This window comes from Oryzias melastigma, linkage group LG6 (genome assembly GCF_002922805.2).
Source record: "Oryzias melastigma strain HK-1 linkage group LG6, ASM292280v2, whole genome shotgun sequence".
Taxonomy (NCBI): domain Eukaryota; kingdom Metazoa; phylum Chordata; class Actinopteri; order Beloniformes; family Adrianichthyidae; genus Oryzias; species Oryzias melastigma.
Window position 1 is genome coordinate 785336 of NC_050517.1, and position 22963 is coordinate 808298.

The 22963-nt window shown below is 41.0% G+C and overlaps 1 protein-coding gene across 1 annotated transcript; it reads left to right on the forward strand.

Moving 5' to 3' along the window:
- The first annotated feature begins 271 nt into the window (after positions 1-271).
- Positions 272-10881, forward strand: cfdp1 (craniofacial development protein 1). The gene is made up of 7 exons (XM_024281067.2): positions 272-810; positions 2272-2389; positions 2708-2882; positions 3508-3617; positions 3798-3926; positions 8195-8353; positions 8552-10881. Exons 1-7 carry the CDS (start codon positions 744-746, stop codon positions 8640-8642), a joined length of 849 nt encoding a protein of 282 aa, XP_024136835.1. The 5' UTR covers positions 272-743; the 3' UTR covers positions 8643-10881.
- Positions 10882-22963: the final 12082 nt, after the last annotated feature.

Consider the following 22963-nt stretch of genomic DNA (forward strand, 5'->3'; position numbering starts at 1 on the left):
GCATTTACTTGGATACAACTCAACTAAGCAGCATTAGATAATGGCGATCAGCTGAAGGACTGAATCTGAGCCATTGACAGTACAGAACAGAGGTCTGCAAAAACCCTATGCAGGGGTGGCCAACCCTGGTCCTCAAGAGCCTCAACCCTGCCTGTTTTCTAGCTCTCCCTGACCAGCTTGCTGCTGATTAGCTGACTCAAGTAATTCCACATCCTGATTAGCTGAACACACCTGATTTAGGTTGTCAGCAGACAATAGACAAAGTTCTCTTGTGATCTCATTCTATTCATCCTAAAACTGTTGGAAAATGAGTTTTAGTTTCCCAGTGCGGTTTAAATAAAGCCTGAATTGATCCAGGTTGTTCGTTGGTTCCTCGTTCTTTGATTTTTAAATATTTCCTTACCAAGTTTGAGTCCAAAAACGGAATTATCTGACTGTCTCTGAGGCTTGAACTGCGGCCCAAAGATATGTTCCATATTCCGCCGGCAGGGGGCGGTGTGATCAAGCTGTGACGCTGAGCTGCTGTTTAGCTCCAGAGAGGAAGTAGAGGACCGGAAGTTCCGCTGTGGATGAAACAGACAAACATCACCTGCGCCTTCGAGGTTCCGAGCCAAAGGTTCTGATCCGGTCAGAGTGTTTGAACCCGAAGCAAACATTTATAAGGTGGGAGAAGAAGAGCGCCACCGTGCGGCAGAGGCGGCGGCAGTGAGCAGGAGTTGACCTTCTAACGCTTCCTCCCAACCATGAGCTACTCCGACTACGACTCGGACGGGTACCAGTCCCACGAGGATGAGGACTACGTCCCGTCAGGTGAGCTCGCCTCTGCTGTATTTGGTGAATGTTGTGGAGCATATCATACGTTTTTTCCGGATTTGACACTGAAATTCATTGTTCCACAAGGAAATTTCCCGCCACAATTGCTAAAATAGAAGAATACACAAAAATGAATTTCCAAATACAAAGGGGCTGACTCCCTGATGGATCCCAGTGACTAAAATTAAACAGATTTACAATATTTTCAGGTAAATGCTATAAAAGGGGATCCGGGCCTTGCTGTGTGGTGTTGACAAAGTACTGGTTCACCTGTCCAAATGATCTGACTGTTTTTACAAACATTTGTAAAGAATGTCCCACTCTCAGGAGTTCAGGAGTGGAACTGTTACAGGATGGAATATTCCCTAAATATTCCACAGTCAGCTGTATCACAACAACAGGGAAGAGTTTGGGAACAACAACAACTCAGCCACCAAGTGGTAAACTGATGGAGAGGGATCAGTGGATGCTGAAGTGCAAAGAGGTCACCGACTTTCTGCACAGTCTTCAGAGCTCCAAAATTCACGTGACCTTCAGATCAGCCCAAGTACAGAACGCCGAGGTTCATGGGGTCGGGACCTTTATTGTTAAAAGACTCATTTGGGCTCCTTTTCTACTGATCAAAACCTTGAAAGAGCCGTATAGTCTTACTTTAGCCTTTAAGAAATTTGGATTTTCATTCATTAACTTTTTTAAAATATAAATTATGTTTTCTTTTGGCACAAACAAAAGCAAAAATAACTTTTTAAAACTTATTTTCAAAATAAAAGATGATCTCTGCCAAACAGGATCATGTCAGTGCAGCTAGTAACCAATGTTGTTCAGCATAAGATAATATTTGCTTTTAACTCATAATAGATCAAACTTTTACCAAAGTTTTTCTTTGCATATAAAATCTGTTCATTCTGGAGGTAGAGTTGAGTAAACAAGACGTCTTCAGGTCAACAGGATGTAAAAACCTACATAGTTTATCATCTATGTGAACCTCAGACATCAATTTATACATTTAATCTAAATATAATAAATGCTACTTAAGTAAACCTTAATTTTAAAAATGCTATTTTATTTTTCTTTTGTTTATTTATTTATTTACCCCCCTCTCTCTTTGTCCTCAGCAGTCTTACACTGCTGTGTTTTGTTATTTTAGTTTGGGGTTTGACCCTGGTAGTCTTAGTTTGTGGGCTTTGTTTGTTTGTTTATTTTAGGTAGTTTTTGTTAGGCAGCCATTAGCAGAAACCTGCTGACTCTGACGGTCGACATGACTGGGTCAGCAGTCTCCATGATTCATTTTATGTTTGGCCGAGGAGCCTCAATGGAGAGGAACATTCCCTCCACTGGGGGAGCCGTTGGGGTTGAAGCTGCTTGATGAAGTGTCACCAAGGAAAAGCAGCTGGACGGAGGGGTTTGAAGAACCCTCCATGTCTCCATCCTGACACTGGCTCCTGCTGCCTGTTGCAGATGATAACCTCAGTGAGGACGACATGAACGAGTGTGAGAAGGAGGACCCTCTTCATGAAGATGACAGCGTTCCTCATCCTGGAAAGAAGAAGAAGAAGAGGAAGGATGCTCCTATGAGGTGAGAAGGGAGAAACAGATTTGGATTTCCTTCTTTGCTCCTTGTTTTTAAAAGTTTTATTGTCATCACTGGGTTGAGGATTAGCTCTGAGGTTCACGCTAACTCCTCGCTGTGTGTACTCCAGACTAAAGTCTCAAAAAGTATCTTAAAACATCTATTTTTTTGTCTTCATATCTGATCTTTCATAACTGCGTCAGGGGTGTAACTACTGGTTCCAAACATCAACTGTTGTTTTAGGAACATCTTTCTTTCTGCTGTTTTTGCCTGCCATGTCAAAGGTCATGGAAATTAAAGAAGAGTTTTGGTCTCTCCAAACAGGAAGCGTAGGAAGTCCGAGGATGAAGGCAGAGAAGGGGCTGATCGACCACGAGGAGGTGATGAAGATGAGGCCACGCAGAAGAAGAAATCCGATGATCTTTGGGCCAGTTTCTTGTCCGATGTCGGAACCCGGCCCAAAGCCCCCACAGGAGAGTGTCCCTCCGGAAAACCGGAGGTATTTCTGCTCATGAGGGACGGACCAGCAGTTTTCTTTTTTTTCTACATCATGTGATCTACTTCATCATCAGTGTACTGCCTAATACGAACGGTGTTTCTAGAGTGATGAATGTGTAAAAAGTTTTCCAGTCAATGAGTGGACAGGGTTGGTTTTCTGAGCTAGTTTAGATTTGACAGTCAGATGAGCTCAGTGGTCAAATCCAGCGTCTTTGATCTGAGGCAGTTGGTGAAACTGTTTTTACAGAATCGTCATTTTGAGTAATCCATGCTTTCTTTTAGGGCTGGGAATCTATTAAAAAAAATTAACTAATTAATCGCAAACTTGGAAAAAATGAATCGCTATAATTTTTGTTTTTGCAAATAGCAAGAATAAAGTACTAAAAACTGATTGAATATCTATCTCTTTTGTAAGTGACCACAGTATAAGTGAGATAATACCTGATGAAATGTTTTATTGTTTAGCTTTGCTTTTATCTAGTGTTTTTATGTTGTTTATTTATACTTTTTTATCTGAAATTGTTTTAACCTTCTTGTTGTTGTAGTTTTGTTATGTTTTCAATGTAGGGCGCATTCTTTGATTGAGGTCATTTATGACTAAATCAACGGTTGTTTTCTGTTCTCAGACCTCGTCTTCAGACCTGCAGCCTCCAGCTTCCACTGCAGAAACTAAAACATCCCAGTCCGATAAAGTCGTCATCACTAAAGTGTTCGACTTCGCTGGAGAAGAAGTCCGGTGCGTTTCCGACCGTCTCTGCTGAACATGTCCTCTCCTGACATGTCTGTCTCTGACCACTAGATGGTGCTGCTCACGCAGTGATGCCCTCTGGGTGAAGCAGCAGAGTTTGTGTGTATCATCATGGGTGATGCTACCTGCTGCAGAAACTCTGGATCTGTTGGTTTCTGTCTCCGTCAGGGTGAGCAAAGAAGTGTCAGCAGACTCCAGGGAAGCCAGGACTTACCTGAAGAGCCAGAAAGCTGAGCAGGACGATGCTGAAAACCCGGACAAGCCCCCAGTTAGCGATTCCCCTTCTCCTGGAGCCAGGTAAACATAAAAACCTGCAGTCTTTTGGAATTCTCACCTTTTAGACAGTTGACTTATCGACTATTAAGATAGTAAATTACTAATTTAATAGTCGATTAATTCTTACTTTTTATTATATAGAGTCAGAGTGTTGTAAAGCTGAAAGTTATAATGGTACAATGCTATCTTTTTGGACTATTTTGGCATTTACTAAGATTATTTTGTCTAATTTGGAGTTAAGGTAATATTTCAACTACATACTAGCTATTTTGGCAGATTTTTTAACAGGCTTTTTTCAGTTTTTTTAGGCTAATTTGTCATTTAATTATTATTTAGCTGTGTGTCAGCTTCAGGGTTTTCAGCTATTAGCTTCAGCATTTTTAGCTATCAATTTCAGCATCTTCCGTGGCCAAATTCAGCTTACCGCATTCACACTAGCATTATCGCAGGTAATGCTATATGTCTAGTATTTAGTTAGTTTAAAACTAATTATGGTTAAGATTTGTGTTTTACATCCATTTTGAGCATAACCCAATTAGTCGACTAATCGGATCATTTGCAAAGTGGATGTAAGCACACATCTTAACCATCATTAGCTTTAAACTATCTAAGAAATAAAGTCAGTTAGGACAATAGTTTATTTAACTTTCAATGAATCATGCAGCCTCTCCTTCATTAGTTTCTGGGATTAAAAAAAAGACTATATCAAATGAGAGATAGGAATACACTTTCCCTACACATCCATCAAACTTGTTTTGACTGGTGACCTTCGACCCTACGCATCCATCAAACTCGTTTTGACAGGTGACCTTTGACCCTACACATCCATCAAACTCGTTTTGACAGGTGACCTTTGACCCTACACATCCAACAAACCCGTTTTGACAGGTGACCTTTGACCCTACACATCCATCAAACTCGTTTTGACAGGTGAACTTTGACCCTACACATCCATCAAACTCGTTTTGACAGGTGAACTTTGACCCTACACATCCATCAAACACGTTTTGACAGGTGTATCGGGTCAAAGGTCACCTGGCAAAATGAGTTTGATGGAAAGTATATTGTTCATCTCTCTAATGAGGTCATCTGAAAACATCTGAAACAAGGAACTATTTTTCACTAAAGATAAAGTTTTGGTCTCACTGACTTGAATACAAAAAAGTACATCTTTTGGTGCTGAACGCTCACAACTTTGTTCAACTTTACGACACTCTGACTCCATAGAACATAAAGTAGCAACTTAACGACTATTTTAATAGTTGATTAGTGGATTATTATTATTTTTTTTTTTTAAGCTTGTCCTGGAACACATAGGAGCTGAAGGCCTCTTGTGTTGGACAATAGCAGCTTATGAATCTTCAGACACATGAGGTGTATATTTGTATAAACCCCTTTTGCATTTGAGGCTAAACTTTATTTATGTTAACTACGTTTGTATACTTTTCTTGTTGGACCAGAAGCTTCCATCATAGCTGAGCATTTTGTGCGTAGAGCCTAAAAACGGTCATAAAATCTTTGAATGTGGAAGCTTGAACCGTGCATTTACGTGAGCTTTTCATTAGAGGTGGTCGCTTAGACGCGCGTTGTGATAGCTGGTGTGGACGTAGCTTTTCAGATGTTTGTCAGTCAATGTTCTCATATGAAGTTAAAAAGATGTTTCATTCACGCAGATCTTTGGTTTTACTTTGACTTCCATTTCAGGATCAATCCGGGATGTTTGCAGGAACAAATGAAGTCGTGCAGCTCTGAAAGTCAAACAGCTGATGACCTTTTCTAGTAAATCTTAAATGATGGATTTAAAACGATGACCCCTGAGAATCATGGGATTGGGTCATTTTCTGTTCCTCCAGAAAATAAACAGTGTTGCGCTTCATTTGTTTCTTGTTTGCTGAATTGGGACTTGTCCCCTCAGCTATGCTTTGTTCCTGCTGGAACGTGATCCAAGCTTAGAGCTGAATAGAATGAAAACGCTGGTCCTGTGATCATATGATCACTGTAGAGTTGTGCTGAGGTGAAACTCCCTCAAATGCAGCATGTGTGAGTCTGTTTTTTCTCTAATATCCTTTAGAGATCCATTTAAAAGTTGAAATATTTTATAAAATGACCCAAACTGAATAAACACACTTTATATTTTAAAGGCAATTACTATCATATTGTTTGTTATTGATAGTATGTTGAACATTCGTGTAGCTGTGAGGATCTGACTACAGTCTGATGAGTTTTAGGAAGGTTTAGTGTAAAACTGTAGACATATATTCATTCCAGATATTTTCACTCTTTTACTCATATTTGATGACATGTTTTCCTGCTCCCAACTTTACGGCTGTGTCTCCAGAAGGCGCCCCCTGCTGCTCCTGATTTAGTTGACTTATCAATGCAACAATAAGCAGCTCAAAAACACCAGAAACACCAAAGCAAGTTAATACACAAGTTTTAAGTGTTTTTTAGTTCTTTACAAACAATCCGACCCGAGGGCTTTAGTTTCTTCGGCTTCTATAGCAACAATCCGCAATGTGGGATTCTGCACATCTTCCTTCTCAGAGACGGAGCTGCAAGCAGGAAGTCATTTCACAGCAGACAGGAAGTCCAGTGTGTCCAAACCCATTTCCTTCACATCCCCCCATCAGTTTGCGCTCAGAGCGGACCGCTCCACAGGAAGGAGCCCTCATGCATCTGCAAAGATGCTGAAGTTGGTGTCTGCTGCAGACTGCTGTTGTGTTACCACGACAACAAAGCTGGAATCTGATCAGCTCTAAGAGTTTTGACGTGTTTTTTAGTAAAATGAGAAACAAAAGAAGTTGTCCATTTTTAAAGGAGGCCCGTGTGTTGTTCCAGTCTGATAAAACACTGAACTAGGAGGACATGCAGCAGGTCTGCAGCTCCTGTTGAGTCTGTGCTTGTGCAAAGACTCCATCTCCTTGCTGTGTCCTTGCAGCTGCAGACACACTAAACTGCTCTGGTTTAAGCAAACTTCACTCAGCTGTTGGATCTCCTCAATGGAGGGTACTCAGATGGGGGAGTGGTCTTGCTGAGAGCTAATGAAGGCGATTGGCTCTGAAGCGACTCAGTGAAGGTCTCTGCAGGTGTTTAGAAGGGCTGGGTATCACTGATTATTTCAAGAATCAATTCATTTTTTACAAGAATAAAATAAATATAAACAATGCAGATTATCTCACAGACAATCTCAGATGTAACGAAATGTTCAGAGTTCAAAAGAGGCCTTTGGATGAAGCTAAAAGTTTATCAAGTCCAAGCCCGCTTGTTCTTATTCAGCCCAAATTAAATATACAAATATCCTTTATCCATACAGAATAATACGAACACAAACAAAATCAAATTGTTGAAAAGAACAGCAAAATAAATATTTTGTACAATTACATACACTAGCACACAACTAAATATACTGTATATAAATCGAAGTATTTTATTAGTTTCTTCATATTTATTCATTATATCACTCTTAATGAGTGCTTTTAATTTATGTGTGGTTATTCAATTTAATCCACCAGAACCTGGATTGATTCAATTATGATTTTTTTTTTTCCTGAATCATTCGATTCAATTTTGAATTTACACATTGAGACACATTTGCAGAGAAATAAACTTGTAATCTATATATGTCTACGTGGATTCTCAAACAGAGAAACTCCAACAATTGTTCTGCTTCTCTTGGAGGACGTTTCAGTTTGGCCACTAGGTGGTGATCACACTGTAGCATTACACCTTATTTCAGAAGAAGAAGAAAGTATGAGCAAAAAACTGTGTTTTAGATCACAAATGGTTACTTAATGTTTCATCAAAAGAGTTTGAAAAATTCCTGCCTGTGAGTTTATAAAGATGTTTATTTAGTCAGTAATGTATGTTCAGGTCGACCAGCGTTAGCATTAGCCATCCTATGAGATATTACATTATACGTTAGCATTAGCCATCCTATGAGATATTACATTATACGTTAGCATCAAGCTAGCGGATTTTAACTTCAAATGCGTTAGATTAATCTTTACTTTTATGGATCAATTATTGATCTATTAAGCTTAGATCAATTCAGATCGATTAATCAGTTTTATTAACCCAGCCCTTGTGTTTAGTTGAACTTCCTCATAAGTTTTTGGTTGAAGATCAGGAGCTCGCTGCTTCTTCCAACCCTGACTTTGTCTGAGGAAGGCTGTAGAACTTACAAAGTCATCTCAAGTGATTGAAGACTATTTAGACAGTCAGACCTGCTGCAGCATCTGGTGTTAGCATGGCTCCAACTAGAACTCTAACTTTGACCCCTCCCCCTACAGCACCAAACGGCCACCAGGCATGTCCAGCATCCTGAGTCGCATTGGAGGAAAGAAACCAAAAATGAGCACGCTGGAGAAGTCCAAGATGGACTGGGATGCTTTCAAGTCGGAGGAGGGAATCACAGAGGAGCTGGCTATCCACAACCGAGGGAAGGAGGGGTAAGAAATTCAGATGATCCTCCACACTCCACGCTGAAGGTTCACACCTGAGCGAACAGCAGACGTGTGCTGCTAAATGACTGAACATGTGAAGAAATATGCTTTAGAACTGAGGTTTGATTAGAAATGCAGGGAGGGGTACGGAGCTGCTTCACTACCTTGTTGTGACGAGGTCTGACGTTCTCTTTGTCTGTTCAGGTTTGTGGAGCGGAAAAACTTCTTGGAGCGTGTTGACCATCGCCAGTTTGAGCTGGAGAAAGCTGTGAGACTGAGCAACATGAAGCCATGATACACTCACACACAGAAACACGCACACACACACACCCCCACACACCAACCGACACACACAAAGAAACAAACAGAAAAACAAGAAACACATACAGACCCAGATGTTGGGGCCTCTTGTACACTGCCCCCCCTGTAATGACAGGGTGACTGTGGGATGGTTGTGGCGGTGTAGGGAGGGGTTGTTGCAGCTCTGGTGTGAGAACCAGTGAGAGTTTCAGATCTGCTGCTTATCTTCACTGAGGATCTTTGTCCAGATGCTTCTGAGTCTCCGCCCCCTCATTGGGCACTGGGTTGATGTCCGTCTTTAACAGTTCCCTCTGAGGGGGCAGTTTTTTTCCTGCACGGCCTGATCTACACTGTCATAAAGGTGTCTCCCAGATTCTGGATTTTCACATTTTGAAAGCTGCATTCTAAAATGTGTTTATGTTCAGAAGAGTTTGTGCACCGACTCACACCTGAACCACACACATTTGTCCGTCTACCCGGATTCTATCGAAGAAAACTCTGAGCAGCGGCGCTGTTTCAGGATCGTCTGTCCTGAGAGGACATTCACACAGAACAGTTTTGTGTGGATCATTGGGATGGCTCTGCTCACCTGGACTCATGGTTCTGATCACCTGGACTCGTAGTTCTGCTCACCTGGACTAGTGGCTCTGCTCACCTAGACTCATGGTTCTGATCACCTGGACTCGTGGTTCTGCTCACCTAGACTCGTAGTTCTGCTCACCTGGACTAGTGGCTCTGATCACATGGACTCGAGGTTCTGATTACCTGGACTCATGGTTCCACTCACCTGGATCATAGTTCTGCTCACCTGGACTCGTGGTTCTGATCACCTGGACTCGTAGTTCTGCTCACCTGGACTAGTGGCTCTGCTCACCTAGACTCGTAGTTCTGCTCACCTAGACTAGTGGCTCTGATCACCTGGACTCGTGGTTCTGCTCACCTAGACTCGTAGTTCTGCTCACCTGGACTAGTGGCTCTGATCACCTGGACTCGAGGTTCTGATTACCTGGACTCATGGTTCCACTCACCTGGATCATAGTTCTGCTCACCTGGACTCGTGGTTCTGATCACCTGGACTCGTGGCTCTGATCACCTGGACTCGTGGCTAAAGTCTTTTAGTCAAATCATTTTTCTTGATGTGTTTGAGCAGTCTTCTGTTTTCACAGCTCTGATGTGGTCATGTGACCTGAACCCCCACCCCTTAAATCACAACCCGAGCAGTTCCAAACTTGAACAGTTTCATGAGTTTGGCTGCTGATGGAGGCAGAAGGAAGACCTGGAGTCCTCTTGGTTTTACTGCAACAGTCTTCTTGTTTTCATGTAAATATTAAATATTGTTTTGACATGTTCAGTCTGCTCTTTGATACAGAAACACACTTTGTTTTTCCTGAGGACATTCGATGAAGATCGGACTCTGTTGTGTTCAGAGGCTTTGAATGTTCTCTGAATGCAGACTCCTGTTCTTCACTTTTCACACTAATAGAATTTTTGTATAAAATGGGTCAGAGTGGCTCTAAAGAACAAACCAGGCGATGCGGCAGTCAGACTACAGAGGGCGCCACATTTCACAGTTTGGGTTTAATGCATTGACTGTATGTGAAAACTGGACTGTGTAAGTGTGATGTCACTTTTAGAAAAGGCCTTACTTCTGGCTCCAATCAAATGTAGTCAATACAGTCGACAATGCATTGCGGTAGAACCATTTTAGTGAAAAAAAGAACGTGTTTAAATGTCATTTTTTTGACAAACTATCTACATTTTTACCATCAGAACACAGTGGAGTCACAAATTGACTTTGTGAAATGTTTTTAATTGATCAGATTTTCACTTTGTAAAATTGGTGACATATACGGCATTTAGCTAAACAAAAGTAAAGTAGTGAGCATTGTGTCCAAATTGCTTTTAAAATTACGGCACTATATAGTTTTTTAGTAATTAGGGATTAGGGTGGGAATTCGGAGATAACCTGTGTCTGAAATCAAGGTTTCTGTGGTAACAACTCTTGCCAATCAGGAGTGAGCTTGTTGGAATTCCACACTCCTGATTGGCAAAAACAAGTGGAATACATGAAATCTGTGCATCAAATGTTAATGTTGGTTGTGGGGGCCAACAGGCTCCACCTACTTTTACTGGGGCATCTGGTTCCAATGGCTGGTTCATTTCTTAGGATTTGACCACATTTGAAGAAAAACACGAAGATGAATCCAAAAGAAATAAATACCTATTCTAATGCATTCCTGGTTTTTAAGTTTCTCTTAGTTTAAAGACATTTTTTCCCTTAAACTATCTTCAGTTTGTGACTGCAAATGAGTGGATTGAGACACTACTTAAGGAAATAAATATCTGAATTATTTACACTGGACAATATAAAAAGGTAACACTTGTTTTGCTCCCATTTGTCATAAGATGAACTCAAAGATCCAAAACATTTTCTACAAATGTAAAATAACCATTCTGTCAAATTTGTTCATACATAAATAATAGATTCAAAATAAATCTCCTTTGCTGAGATAATTCATCCCACCTCACAGGTGTCCCATAGAGATGCTGATTACATTGAATGGTTATTCCACAGATTTCCCATATCAAGATGCTGGTTAGACTGCATGATTATTGCACAGGTGTGCCATATCAAGATGCTGATGAGACAGCATGATTATTGCACAGGTGTGCCATATCAATATGAGGATTAGACTGCGTGATTATTGCACAGGTGTGCCATGTCAAGATCCTGATTAGACACAGTGATTATTGCGCAGGTGTTCCATATCAATATGCTGATTAGACACTGTGATTATTGCACAGGTGTGCCACGTCAAGATGCTGATTATATACAGTGATTATTGCACATGTTAGCCACATCAAGATGCTTATGAGAGTGCATGATTATTGCACAGATGTTCCATATCAAGATGCTGATTAGACAACATGATTATTGCACAGGTGTGCCATATCAATATGCGGATTAGACTGCATGATTATTGCACAGGTGTGCCATATCAAGATGCTGATGAGACATCATGATTATTGCACAGGTGTGCCATATCAATATGCGGATTAGACTGCATGATAATTGCACAGGTGTGCCATGTCAATATGCGGATTAGACTGCATGATTATTGCACAGGTGTGCCATGTCAAGATGCTGATTAGACACCGTGATTATTGCGCAGGTGTTCCATATCAATATGCGGATTAGATGGCATGATTATTTTACAGGTGTGCCATGTCAAGATGCTGATTAGACACTGTGATTATTGCACAGGTGTGCCGTGTCAAGATGCTGATTATATACAGTGATTATTGCTCATGTGAGCCACATCAAGATGCTAATGAGACTGCATGATTATTGCACAGATGTTCCATATCAAGATGCTGATTAGACAACATGATTATTGCACAGGTGTGCCATATCAATATGCGGATTAGACTGCATGCTTATTGCACAGATGTTCCATATCAAGATGCTGATGAGACTGCATGATTATTGCACAGGTGTGCCATATCAAGATGCTGATTAGACTGCATGATTATTGCACAGATGTTCCATATCAAGATGCTGATTAGACTGCATGATTATTGCTCAGGTGTGCCATATCAATATGTGGATTAGACTGCATGATTATTGCACAGGTGTGCCATATCAAGATGCTGATGAGACAGCATGATTATTGCACAGGTGTGCCATATCAATATGCGGATTAGACACCGTGATTATTGCGCAGGTGTTCCATATCAATATGCGGATTAGACACTGTGATTATTGCACAGGTGTGCCATGACAAGATGCTGGTTAGTAACCCTAACCCTAACCCTAACCCTGATTATATACAGTAATTATTGCACATGTGAGCCACATCAAGATGCTAATGAGACTGCATGATTATTCCACAGATGTTCCGTATCAAGATGCTGATTAGACAACATGATTATTGCACAGGTGTGCCTTAGACTGTCCACAATAAAAGGCCACTCTGAAATGTTCAGTGCCATCAGAGTAGCCTACAGTGCTCCCCCCACAGCAACGAGCTCAGCAGGCCCTGACACCCAAATGGTCTATATGACCATTGACACTATCTGAGAACTGGACCATGGGTGTGTGATGTCACCCAAAGGACATCGTTTACTTCTGGTTCCAACCATATGAAGTCAATTCAGTCGCCATTTTTTCACAATATAGACGACGCCACGTTGAATGAATGAAGCTTTATTTATATAACAGGGTGCCAAAGTGCTTTACGATACAAAACAGCAGCCAAAATGACAAAGAAAAACATAAATTGGAATACAATAAAATAATCAAAAGAAAATAAAAGGCCAGCAGCTACAGAGTCCTTAAAAATATTCCAAAAGGGTACATTTTTAGTGGATGTTCAAAGCTATTTTCGTCTAATATTGCTCGCAGCTTTGCAGGAATATTATTCCATAACTGAGGTCAGGCAACAGAAAACGCACCGTCACTGACCGAGGTGTTTCCATGGTGACCTGGGGGCACAAAGCAGATATTGGCTAGTAGACCAAAACTATCTAGTGGCTGAAATCATTTGAAGTCCTGCAGTGATCTTTTTAAGTTTTTATTATTTTTTTAATTATGATAATCCCATTGTCGTAATTTCTGCAGAGCGGCAAGAGTTTGTTAGAAATTAACTTTTGAGCTGTTGGCCTGAGGTCCTACTCAGCATCCAGAGTCATCAGAAATAAGTTCAAATCCCACTCAGCCCACCCCCACCGGCCCCTCGGGGCAGAGGTCAGAACGGACAACCTGCTCGATAATGTGAGGTTAAATTCATTGTCAATCCCTCAAGGTCCAATAAAAAAAAACACTTATGAATAGGACCTGAAGGAGGATGGAGGGTAGCAGATATGCAGTCCATGTCCTTCAGCTAGGAGGCAGAAAGTTAAACACAGACCTCTTTTTTTATCATGTTTACTCTTCTGGTGAACTAAATTTAGTCTAAAAAGAAAGTTCATTTTCATATTTTCACTGGTTACGCTAATTTCTCTTTAGTCTTTAGTCTCCTCGGGAACTCTAAAGAATCCTCTACGTTTCCTTGGACCTTTGAAGGCGGTGAGCTGTAAGACACGTTTCTAAAAAGTGCGTCGAGTTTTCTGGATAACTGCTGTATCTGTAAAGGTTTTCCCAACACACCGAAGGGGGAGCACACAGTGCTGAGGTCTCACGGCCCCTTTAAGGCAGATGTGGACCATCCCAGAGGAGGACGGCCGCAGACGCAGCGCTTTCCCAGCGTCCGCAAACGCAACAGAGCCCCTCTGAAGCGGATTTATCCCTCATTACCGGCTTCTTGTCGCCGTTTGAATATTCAGACTCCAGCAGAAACGTCCAGGGCGCCACCGGCAGCTGAACCGGCTCTACGGTCAGTCGCACGGTCGCTCTGCCGCAAACGTCCGCCGCCGCTGCGCACGGATCCAGCGAGGCTCGAGCGCTGCCTCCCGCCGCGGAGCATGATGGAGCGGGCCGGGGAGGACTGACAGCCGGACGGGCGAGAGCGACACCTGCGTTCGATCCCGCGGAGGCCCGGAACCATGTCTGTCTCTGTGAGTACACCTGCGGCCACCCGCTGCAGCGCGGCGCCGCTTCTCCGGTTCACATCCCGGTCTCCGTGAACCGGGATGTGACAGGAGGCTGCGGAAGAGGGGCGCGTGCGACAAGGCCGCGCGCGCGCGGGTCCCGTCAGCAGCTGCTGCGGCGCACGCGCTTGCGGCATTGAGTGCGTGATTTGTGCGTGAAAGGATCGAAACTTTCAACTGTGAAGTGAGATGATGATCACTGAAAATGCTCCCTTCATCAAAGTGTCATTCCGTCTGCGCATGTCCACACGCACGTGCTGCACCTTCAGCCTGGTTTGGATGTGATCTCCCCAAAATGGCAGTACAAAAGCTAAATTCCACAGTTTAATGTGTCTGAAAATGATAATAATAACAAAAATAGAAATAGTTAGAAAAGTTGCATTATCTGCAAAACTGCTAGTGTGAATAATTTTTGCTTAAACCAGTCACTGAAGATGCTGAAGCTTTTTGCTGAAATTGGTGATGCAATACTTTAAGGAATACTGAAGGAATTTGCTGAAAATGTAAAAGCTATTTCTAAAATGTCAAATTTGCTAAAAGATTGGAAATTTAATTAAATAACTATGGAAGACTGCTACAGTTGATCTAAATTTCTTAAAAAATTATAGTAAAGGTGCTTAAAAATCTCTGACTGCCAGTTTTGCAAAAAAAATATTTAGTGTCGTTTAAATATGAGCCAAACCCCAAATTAGCCCCCAAAACCTAAGTAAATTCCAAATTAGCAAAAAGCTAGCTTGTTGTTTAAATACTATCTAAACTCCAAACAGCCTAAAATTCCTCACTAAATTAGTCAAAAAAGTTAGCCTGTTGCTAAAATAGAAGCTAAACTCTAATTTAAAATTAAAAATGTTAAAATGTTGCTGAAATATGAGTTAAACTCAATTTTTTTAAGTTAAGATTAAAACATATCCTATGAATACATTTAACTGTTTGTTGCTAATCTACTTAATTTTTTTTTAAATTTTAAGTCTTTCTCATTCATCTGTGAGACTAGTCAAGGTTAGCACTTACTGCAAACCTTACGTTACTTTTGTAACTCCGGTTATCTGAGTATCATGAGTGAGATGGCGTGATAAGGTAAGTGAAGAACATGGAGGGGGGCGTATCTCAAAGTCAGACATCAAAACAAATGCTAAGAAATAAAACCTCTCACACACACAGACACACATCACCCTGTCAGTGCTGCAGTTCTGCACCACCTCCTGTGTGTCTTCATGGATGTTGATGGACTTTGACTCCATTATTCAGATCAGTGACAGCCCCCCCATCCAATGGTTTGGATGTTATATAGAAAAAAGGACGGATGCTTGCAGACACCCTGTCTTGCCTCTTCTCGCATCGCAGTGATATCTGCTATGGTTGCCATTAGCAACAGCGTTCCGGCCTCGTATGTCAGTCATGTGTTTGGGTGCTACGCTGCACAGACAGGTGGACATGACAAAAGCCACGCTGACACAATAAACAGACATCCGACGTGTTCCTTCAGTTTGTGCCAGCGGTGTTTCTGTCAAGGCTCATAGCCCCTCTAAAAACTGGCTGACAGACACCCCCTCCCTCCACAGCTCCTCACACACACGGATCAGCTGTGAGGGCAGCAGATGTCCGGCAGTGATGCAGGTGAACCAGCTGAGTGTTGGATCACAAACCAGTTAACCTGCAGTCCTCTAACTATTATGATTTAAGACCTGAAATGTGACAGATGGAGGTTTGGAGCACTCACACACACATGCAGCTCAACTCTGTTGTCAAACACGGCCGTTTGCATCCATGCGTTTCCATGTGACCTTAATGTCGTCTCCTGCCTTCCCTGCTGTTACCTAGCAACCATTGTCACCTTTCCTTAAATATTTACTACCTAAGTCTTTGGCATAGTTTTCACTTAAAACATTTAAAACAACAAAACATCACAACACTGGTTGTGTGGAGGATGCCGTTGGATCAGTCAACCAGATTCCTTCTCCATCTAGTCCTCTCCTCTGCATCCTCCTCACTCACACCCACCACTCTCATGTCCTCCTTCTCTACCTTCATGAACCTCTTCTTTGGTCTTCATCTAGACCTCTTTCTCTGTATCTCCAACCTCAGCATCCTCTTACCAGCATCATCACTGTTCCTCCTCTCACAGTGTCTTTCATTTTTCTCTCCTCTCCAGAACAAACCTCCACCTCTCTAAATGTTCCTGCTTCTGCTCTCACAGCAGATTACAACGTCATCTGCAAACATCACGATTCACAGAGATTCTTGTCTAACCTCATCTATCATCACTAAAACAAAAACACCAAAGAGCAGAACAAGAAGTCCTGATGCATGAAAATCAGTACTGAACTCCACTGTTACCATAAAAAACAAAAATTAGACTCTAAATGTTTTATCTTCACCAGTTTGTCCCTGTTATGATTTCAAAGGTTACCTTCAACATTTTAGGTTTGGTGATGTTCCCTCAGGTCACACACAGTTGAGCATGAGATAAAGTGAAGCTCTGGACTAGTTCAGTGTGCAGCTAAGTGAGGTGGCCTAAATGTGGCCTTCCCCCGAGTGTTTGTTGACAGGAGGCTGCTCGGCGGTGTGGGGCTGCTCTCGGCTTCGCTCCTTTTCTGCGGCGCTGTCGTGACACTGCTGCAGGTTTTCAGGTGATGCTGCAAAAAGCTGCTGAACCTGCTGCACTCGCATTCGATTGCATAAAGTGCTGCAGGCAGAGAGCGGCCGCGTGTGCAAAGAGGCGGCTGAGCGTTTCATGAATATTGAATGTTGCATCAAATGCAGCTGGGCTGTTAGCGTGTGCGCTGTGGGGCTGTTTGGCTCGCTGGCGTTCATGTGTGCGTTTCTCTCGTGGGTAAACAACTTCATGGCGTCTCCAGTGAGCCGGAGGTCATCATACTGTGTCATCTATGCATGGTCTGTTCTGTACAAGGGAAAATAAGAACTAATACATTCTCTTAACTGTATATGAAGGATGCTGTCACCCACATTCTGTTCAATCTTCATAAGACAAAGATCCATTTTTACTCTCACTTTTACGACTCATTTTAATCTTTCTTTCAATATCTATTATTTATCAAATATGTCCACAATGGTAACAAACAAAGATTATTTTGAACTTCAGAACATGATTTAAAGCTACAAACGCCATACCTTATTTCTCCATAGTTTTGTCCATCACTCAAAGTCAAGGCCCGGGGGCCGGATCCGGCCCACTGGGAAATTCTATCCGGCCCTCCAGATCATTTTATTTTATTGTAATTAACAACCCAATGTTATCTTGCGCTCATTTCTAACTTGTAAAATTTTGACAAGATACATCTTTATGGAGAATAAAATACAGAAAGTTATTTAAGGTTTAAGTTGATTTATTCTGGAATTATATTCCTGCCTTTTTACAATTCATAATTATGTTAAAAATTATGGTTTTAAAGTTTTAAAAATTGGCATTATGCTAATTTGGACTATTTTTGACATTTACTAAGATTTATTAGGCTATTTTGGAGTTTAGCTAATATTTCAGCTATATGCTAGCTGTTTTTGGCTAATTAAGGCTTATATATCCGGCCCTCCAGATCATTTTATTTTGTTGTTATTAATTTCCCGATGTTATCCTGTGCTTATTTCTAACTTGTATAATTTTGACAAAATACTTTATTAGGGAGAGTAAAATATTAAAAGTTATTTAAGTTTTAAGATGATTTATGCTGGAATAATATTTATGTATTTTTATTATTTATATTTATGTTAAAAATGTACGCTTTTGAAGTTTTGAAAAAGTTGTTTTAGTGTGTTCAATAAATGTTTATCCTGTTTGACCTGCAACTTAAAGCCCCCATAACATATTTTTTTAGCTAAAAAAAAAACAAAAACGTTCAGAGTAGTGTTTTAATTGTGACTATGAAGTTTTTAATCAAAATCCCACAACTTAAATGTCTTAAAAAAGCAATTTTTAATGTTAATCTGAAGCCTCTGTTTTGAAAATCTCCTCTGAGGGGGCGTGGCTTTTAGAGCTGAACTGAGTTGCCCCGCCCCTGATCTCCCCCTGTCTGATTATGTTAGCTCTGTGTCTCACTAGTGTAAAATTTCACCACTGCTACATAAAAATATCCAGCAATATTGGTAATGTTGGGTAATTTTCATTCAACATTGGAGTTTAGTACAAACTTGAATTCTTGGTTAAACAGTGTTAGAAATGAGTGAGAAACGTCAGAGCGTAGGCAGGAATCTTTTGCTTTGGAGGCTGTGGAAGTGTTTGTCGTGAGTATTGGCAGCGTCAAAGCTGAGCTGCAGAGCAGGTCGCTCATTCCTCCATCAGAGCTGGGAGTTTATCTGTGATCTTCTGCTGCGTGGTGCAGAGACCACCTGCTGCTCTGCACACCAGCTCTGTCATAATTGGAGCACTTGGGACTCAAAGCTCCAGGCTGGAAAAAAACAGTCTCTATAACCCGTGTGCAATCCAGTAGTATTAAACAGATAAGACTGCACGATGGGCGGTAAGGGTGATATCTGAAAATCTGCTAGTTTGGGGGTATCATCCATCATGAGCGTAATTCTAGTAGATTTTGAAGGACAAAAGCGGCTCATCGAGCCAGATAATGCTATATATCTAGTTTTTAGTTAGTTTAAAGCTAATGATTGTTAAGATGTGTGCTTTACATCCAGTTTGTGCATGACCCGATTAGTTGACTAATCAGACAAAATAATCGATGATTAGTCGACTATTAAAATAATCGTTTGTGGCAGCCTCAGACAGATCTCCATATTGTGCGTATAAAATGAAAGTGTTTTGTCGATTATAATTAGAAAGTGTGCAGATATTTCTTGGAAGGGGCTGTTCCCCACTTTGTGATGTCACAATGTGAGAACCCACTTACTTTGGCAGAGTTTTTCATGAGGAATAATCATTAAAATCCACTTAAAAGCTCTAAAAATTTGATTTTGTTTGATATAAATCCCTTTAAAGCTGATGCAGAATTCCTTCACCCAAAGCAGGGTTCTCAAACTCAGTTTACCTTGGGGCCGCTGAAGGCAGAGTCTGGCTAAGGCTGGGCCGTACGGGGTTCCATTTGTGCCAAAAATAGGATTTTGCGTCCACTCTCTATATCTTTGGCCCATTGTCTATGTCTACTGAACAAGTTTATTGAACATTTGTTCATGTCTATGTACTACTAAGCAATATCTTCTGTGCAACGACAGGAGCTAGCGATGCTAGCAACTGTTGCTAAGGACTTTTCTGACGACGACAATACGAAATGCAAAGTTTTAAGTAAAAAGCAAGCTGAAACATCACAAAGCAGGACATGCAGATTATATTGCTTAGTGGATGTTGAACTTTCATATTAAGGCGGGGGCCGCAAAATATCAGCTTGGGGGCTGTAAATGGCCCTCGGGCCGCCAGTTTGAGAGTCCTGCCCTAAAGATGGCGAGTGAGACATGAGGAAGTTTGAGAAGAACAAAGAAAGAACCCACAACTGCAGTACCATGAAAAAATGACCTATAAGAGGGTCATGTGAAATCTTCTGGGCTTTAATGTGGGCAAAAATCATCATTTGTCTCACTCATGCTCTCCTCTGTCTGTTTACCATTTCATCATCCCTCTCTCTCTGCCTCTGTGCATTTGTGCTACCTCTTTATCCTGTGCAAATCATCCAATCAAGGCTGATGGAAACCCCTTCAGAGGTCAAACGCTCACGGTCGGATAAGAAGACCAATGAGGGAAAGTGTAGGCAGAAATGGAGGTGTTCAGTGATTCAAAGACAAATCAGACAAATCAGAAGGATTGAGGGAAAAAAAAACTTTAATCTTCTTTATATCTCCAGTCAAAGTTCTTTAATTGACAAAATAATTTTTATTTGATTTCTTGGATTTACTACAATTGTAAAGAAGTCATTTCTTGCTTACAGAGGACTTTAATACCAGGCTGCAGTAGAATCAGGTGGTTTATTTTTACATACAGTTGTGGAGGTTTTGTTTGTTCATGTGCCTTCATGAAACACATCGGCCACCGATGTTCACGCCTTTTCATCACTATTTCTGAGTTGACCAGTTATACTTAAATACAGACTTATTATAAAAAGCAGAATAAAAAAAATGATTAAAAGGATACATTTAGTTGAATATGTGAGATTAAAACATGATAAAAAGTTTCTTTGTCATTTTTCCTTCAGCAGCTTGTTGAAAGGATCCGTGTTTGAAGTTGTCATGTCAACCGCATCAAATTGTACCAACATCCAAACTGTTCTGTGTGCGATCTGTTCCAGGTTCCTTTTGAGCGACTGACCTCGGCATGCCGGGTTATCACCGCACGCGGCAAAACGGATTCCGTGTCGACCCGTATTTTTTCGCAACAGTCGATTCTGCTCATCTGTGGTTACTTACAGCTTCTACAGCTAATTTGACATCGTCCATCTTGACTTGTCGCCATCTGCTCTCTGCCTCTCTCTCGTTTATTGCGTTTTTAGACATCCAAAGCCACACCCCTCGCTCCATAGTCGGCCCACTACATAGATCTGTGTGTCTCAGTGTCTGTGTCTGTTCTTTGTGCTTTTTTTGTGTTTTTACTGTATTTTCATCTCTACCATCTCTATCATCATCATTTAGATACAAAAATATGATCACATTTGTCAATAGCAGTATTTTATTGTGAAGAATAGGTAATATTTTGAAAATTGACCGGATTTTATCATGTGTTGTGGTGTAAATTCTTGCCAGGATTTATGCGGATCACTTGCGGCTCGCTCAAAAAATAGATGAGACGCCAAAACAATCGCTGCACTGTGCAAGTCGGCCGCGGAGGACCGCGGTGCTTCCGTGTGCGGCATGAACCCAACAAAACATATTGTATAGAAAGTAAAATATTGAAGGTTTAAGTTGTTTGATTGAGTTTGACACCCTTGCTATGATGAAACTAAATGTAAAAGCTGGATTTCTGAAATTTATGCCCCTAAGTCAGTGTTTTATTTAACCGGGAGTCTGCTGAAAAAGTAAGAAGTCTGCATCTGTCGCATTTTAGTTAAACAGTGTGACTGAAGAAATACATTGTGACTAATAAGTGTGGTTGGTTTTTCTACTGTTTTACATTTAGTTTGAGCTGAAGCTAAAATGATTTACCTTTTTGTGTTTTACCTTGCTTCTGTTAAATACTCACCCTTCCAGTCCGTGGTCAGAGTTTGTCTGGTTCAAATGAAGAACTTTAGCTAAGACAACCGAGGTTTCAGCTCAAACAATCAGAAAAAAGACAAAAAATTAAAAAGCATTTCTGTTTATCCTTTTTCATTTTTAAATTTGACATTTCTAATTGAATTTTGGTTCAAATCCACTAAAGAACTTTTTGAAAATTAAAAGTCAAATGCCATTTTCTGTATCATTTTAATGAAGTTACAGAATGAGCGGTGTTGAACAGAAAAAGAAGAAGACATTCGGAGAATTACTTTTTCATTTCATTTAAGAGATGCAATTACATTGTGAAAATGAAAAAGCATTTCCTATGTTGACCATCATTTTGAATTAAGAGTCACAAATGCTTCCATAGAATTAGCCTGTGTCTTCAAATTCAGACATTACTAACCCTCAATGACATCATCAAATAGTCGCAGCTCATCTACGTTAGCATGTAGCTGCCAGCGCTCAGAAAATCAATAACATGGGTTTTATAAACTTAAAATGTCATGCTTAAACATTAGAGCACACCCATGTGAAGAGTTTCATTTCTTCTCCGCAGCAGAGGGTAACGCAGATCACCCTCATGGCGGTGGGATACACAGTCCAAAGTCCCTACGGCTACCCCGTAAAAAAACATTTCAGACACCACTACCCCTCCAAATGCCCCTACAGTTGGAGGGGTAAGTAGAAGCTGCAGGGGAAGAATTTGGATTCTGCCTTCCATTTGAACAAGGCTGAATGTCCAGACGCAGAACAATACAAGCCTGGATCATGGAGTCTTTAATGACGGTCACACTACAAGTTCTTAGCAGTTTTGTTCTTTTTAGAAGTTTCCATGTTAGAAGATGAAAACATTAAGAAGAAGATGAAACATCTAAGAATGCTTCTCATCCAAAATGGATTAAAGTTCTTTAAAGTCTTCGGAGAATCAAATGTTAAAGTGAACTTCAAGCAGCTTCCAGAAATGCTGAGTGCTGTTTTATTCCCCATATGGTGCTCGATTCATGTACACTTCAGCACACTGATGATCCCGGGGCTTGAAGAAGCACATCTTCAAGTAGAACTTGTTTTTCACAGTTTTTTGCACACATACATGAATCAAAATACTATTAGAGAAGAACACAGTACTGCACATCAAGTTGCTGTGTCTCAACGGTCTAATTTTTTTCTAGTTTTGATGCAAATCCGACCAGCAGAACTTTTTTGAACTAAACAATTTTTAAAATCATTGGTATTTCAGAGGTTTTTAAATCAATTAACAACTACTGAAATCCCCATCTTTGTTGATTTATTATGTTCCAGGGTTTAACAAGCACTCCAAGTGTTAGCCACTCCATCATCTATGGTCGGATTGCTTGGTTCATACTAATTTTGCCCGTCATCGACATGGACACGCCCATATTTATTCCAAACAGCTGCTGTTCTGCTCCTGAGCAGCTGCATGACTCGGTGTCAGAGCAGTTGTTGTGCTGGTGGGATATTAGAAAATACAGATGTACCATAATCAACACCTGAGAGGTGGGGGGGCTTAATGATCATATCCTGATGGGGGTCTATTCATCTATGTGCTGTCAGCGTGGGGGG

Coding starts and splice junctions, on each gene's coding strand:
- cfdp1 (XM_024281067.2), top strand. CDS start 744: ATGAGCTACTCCGACTACGACTCGGACGGGTACCAGTCCCACGAGGAT. Junction 3,618..3,797: donor TTCGCTGGAGAAGAAGTCCG/GTGCGTTTCCGA, acceptor TGTCTCCGTCAG/GGTGAGCAAAGAAGTGTCAG. Junction 3,927..8,194: donor TCCCCTTCTCCTGGAGCCAG/GTAAACATAAAA, acceptor CTCCCCCTACAG/CACCAAACGGCCACCAGGCA.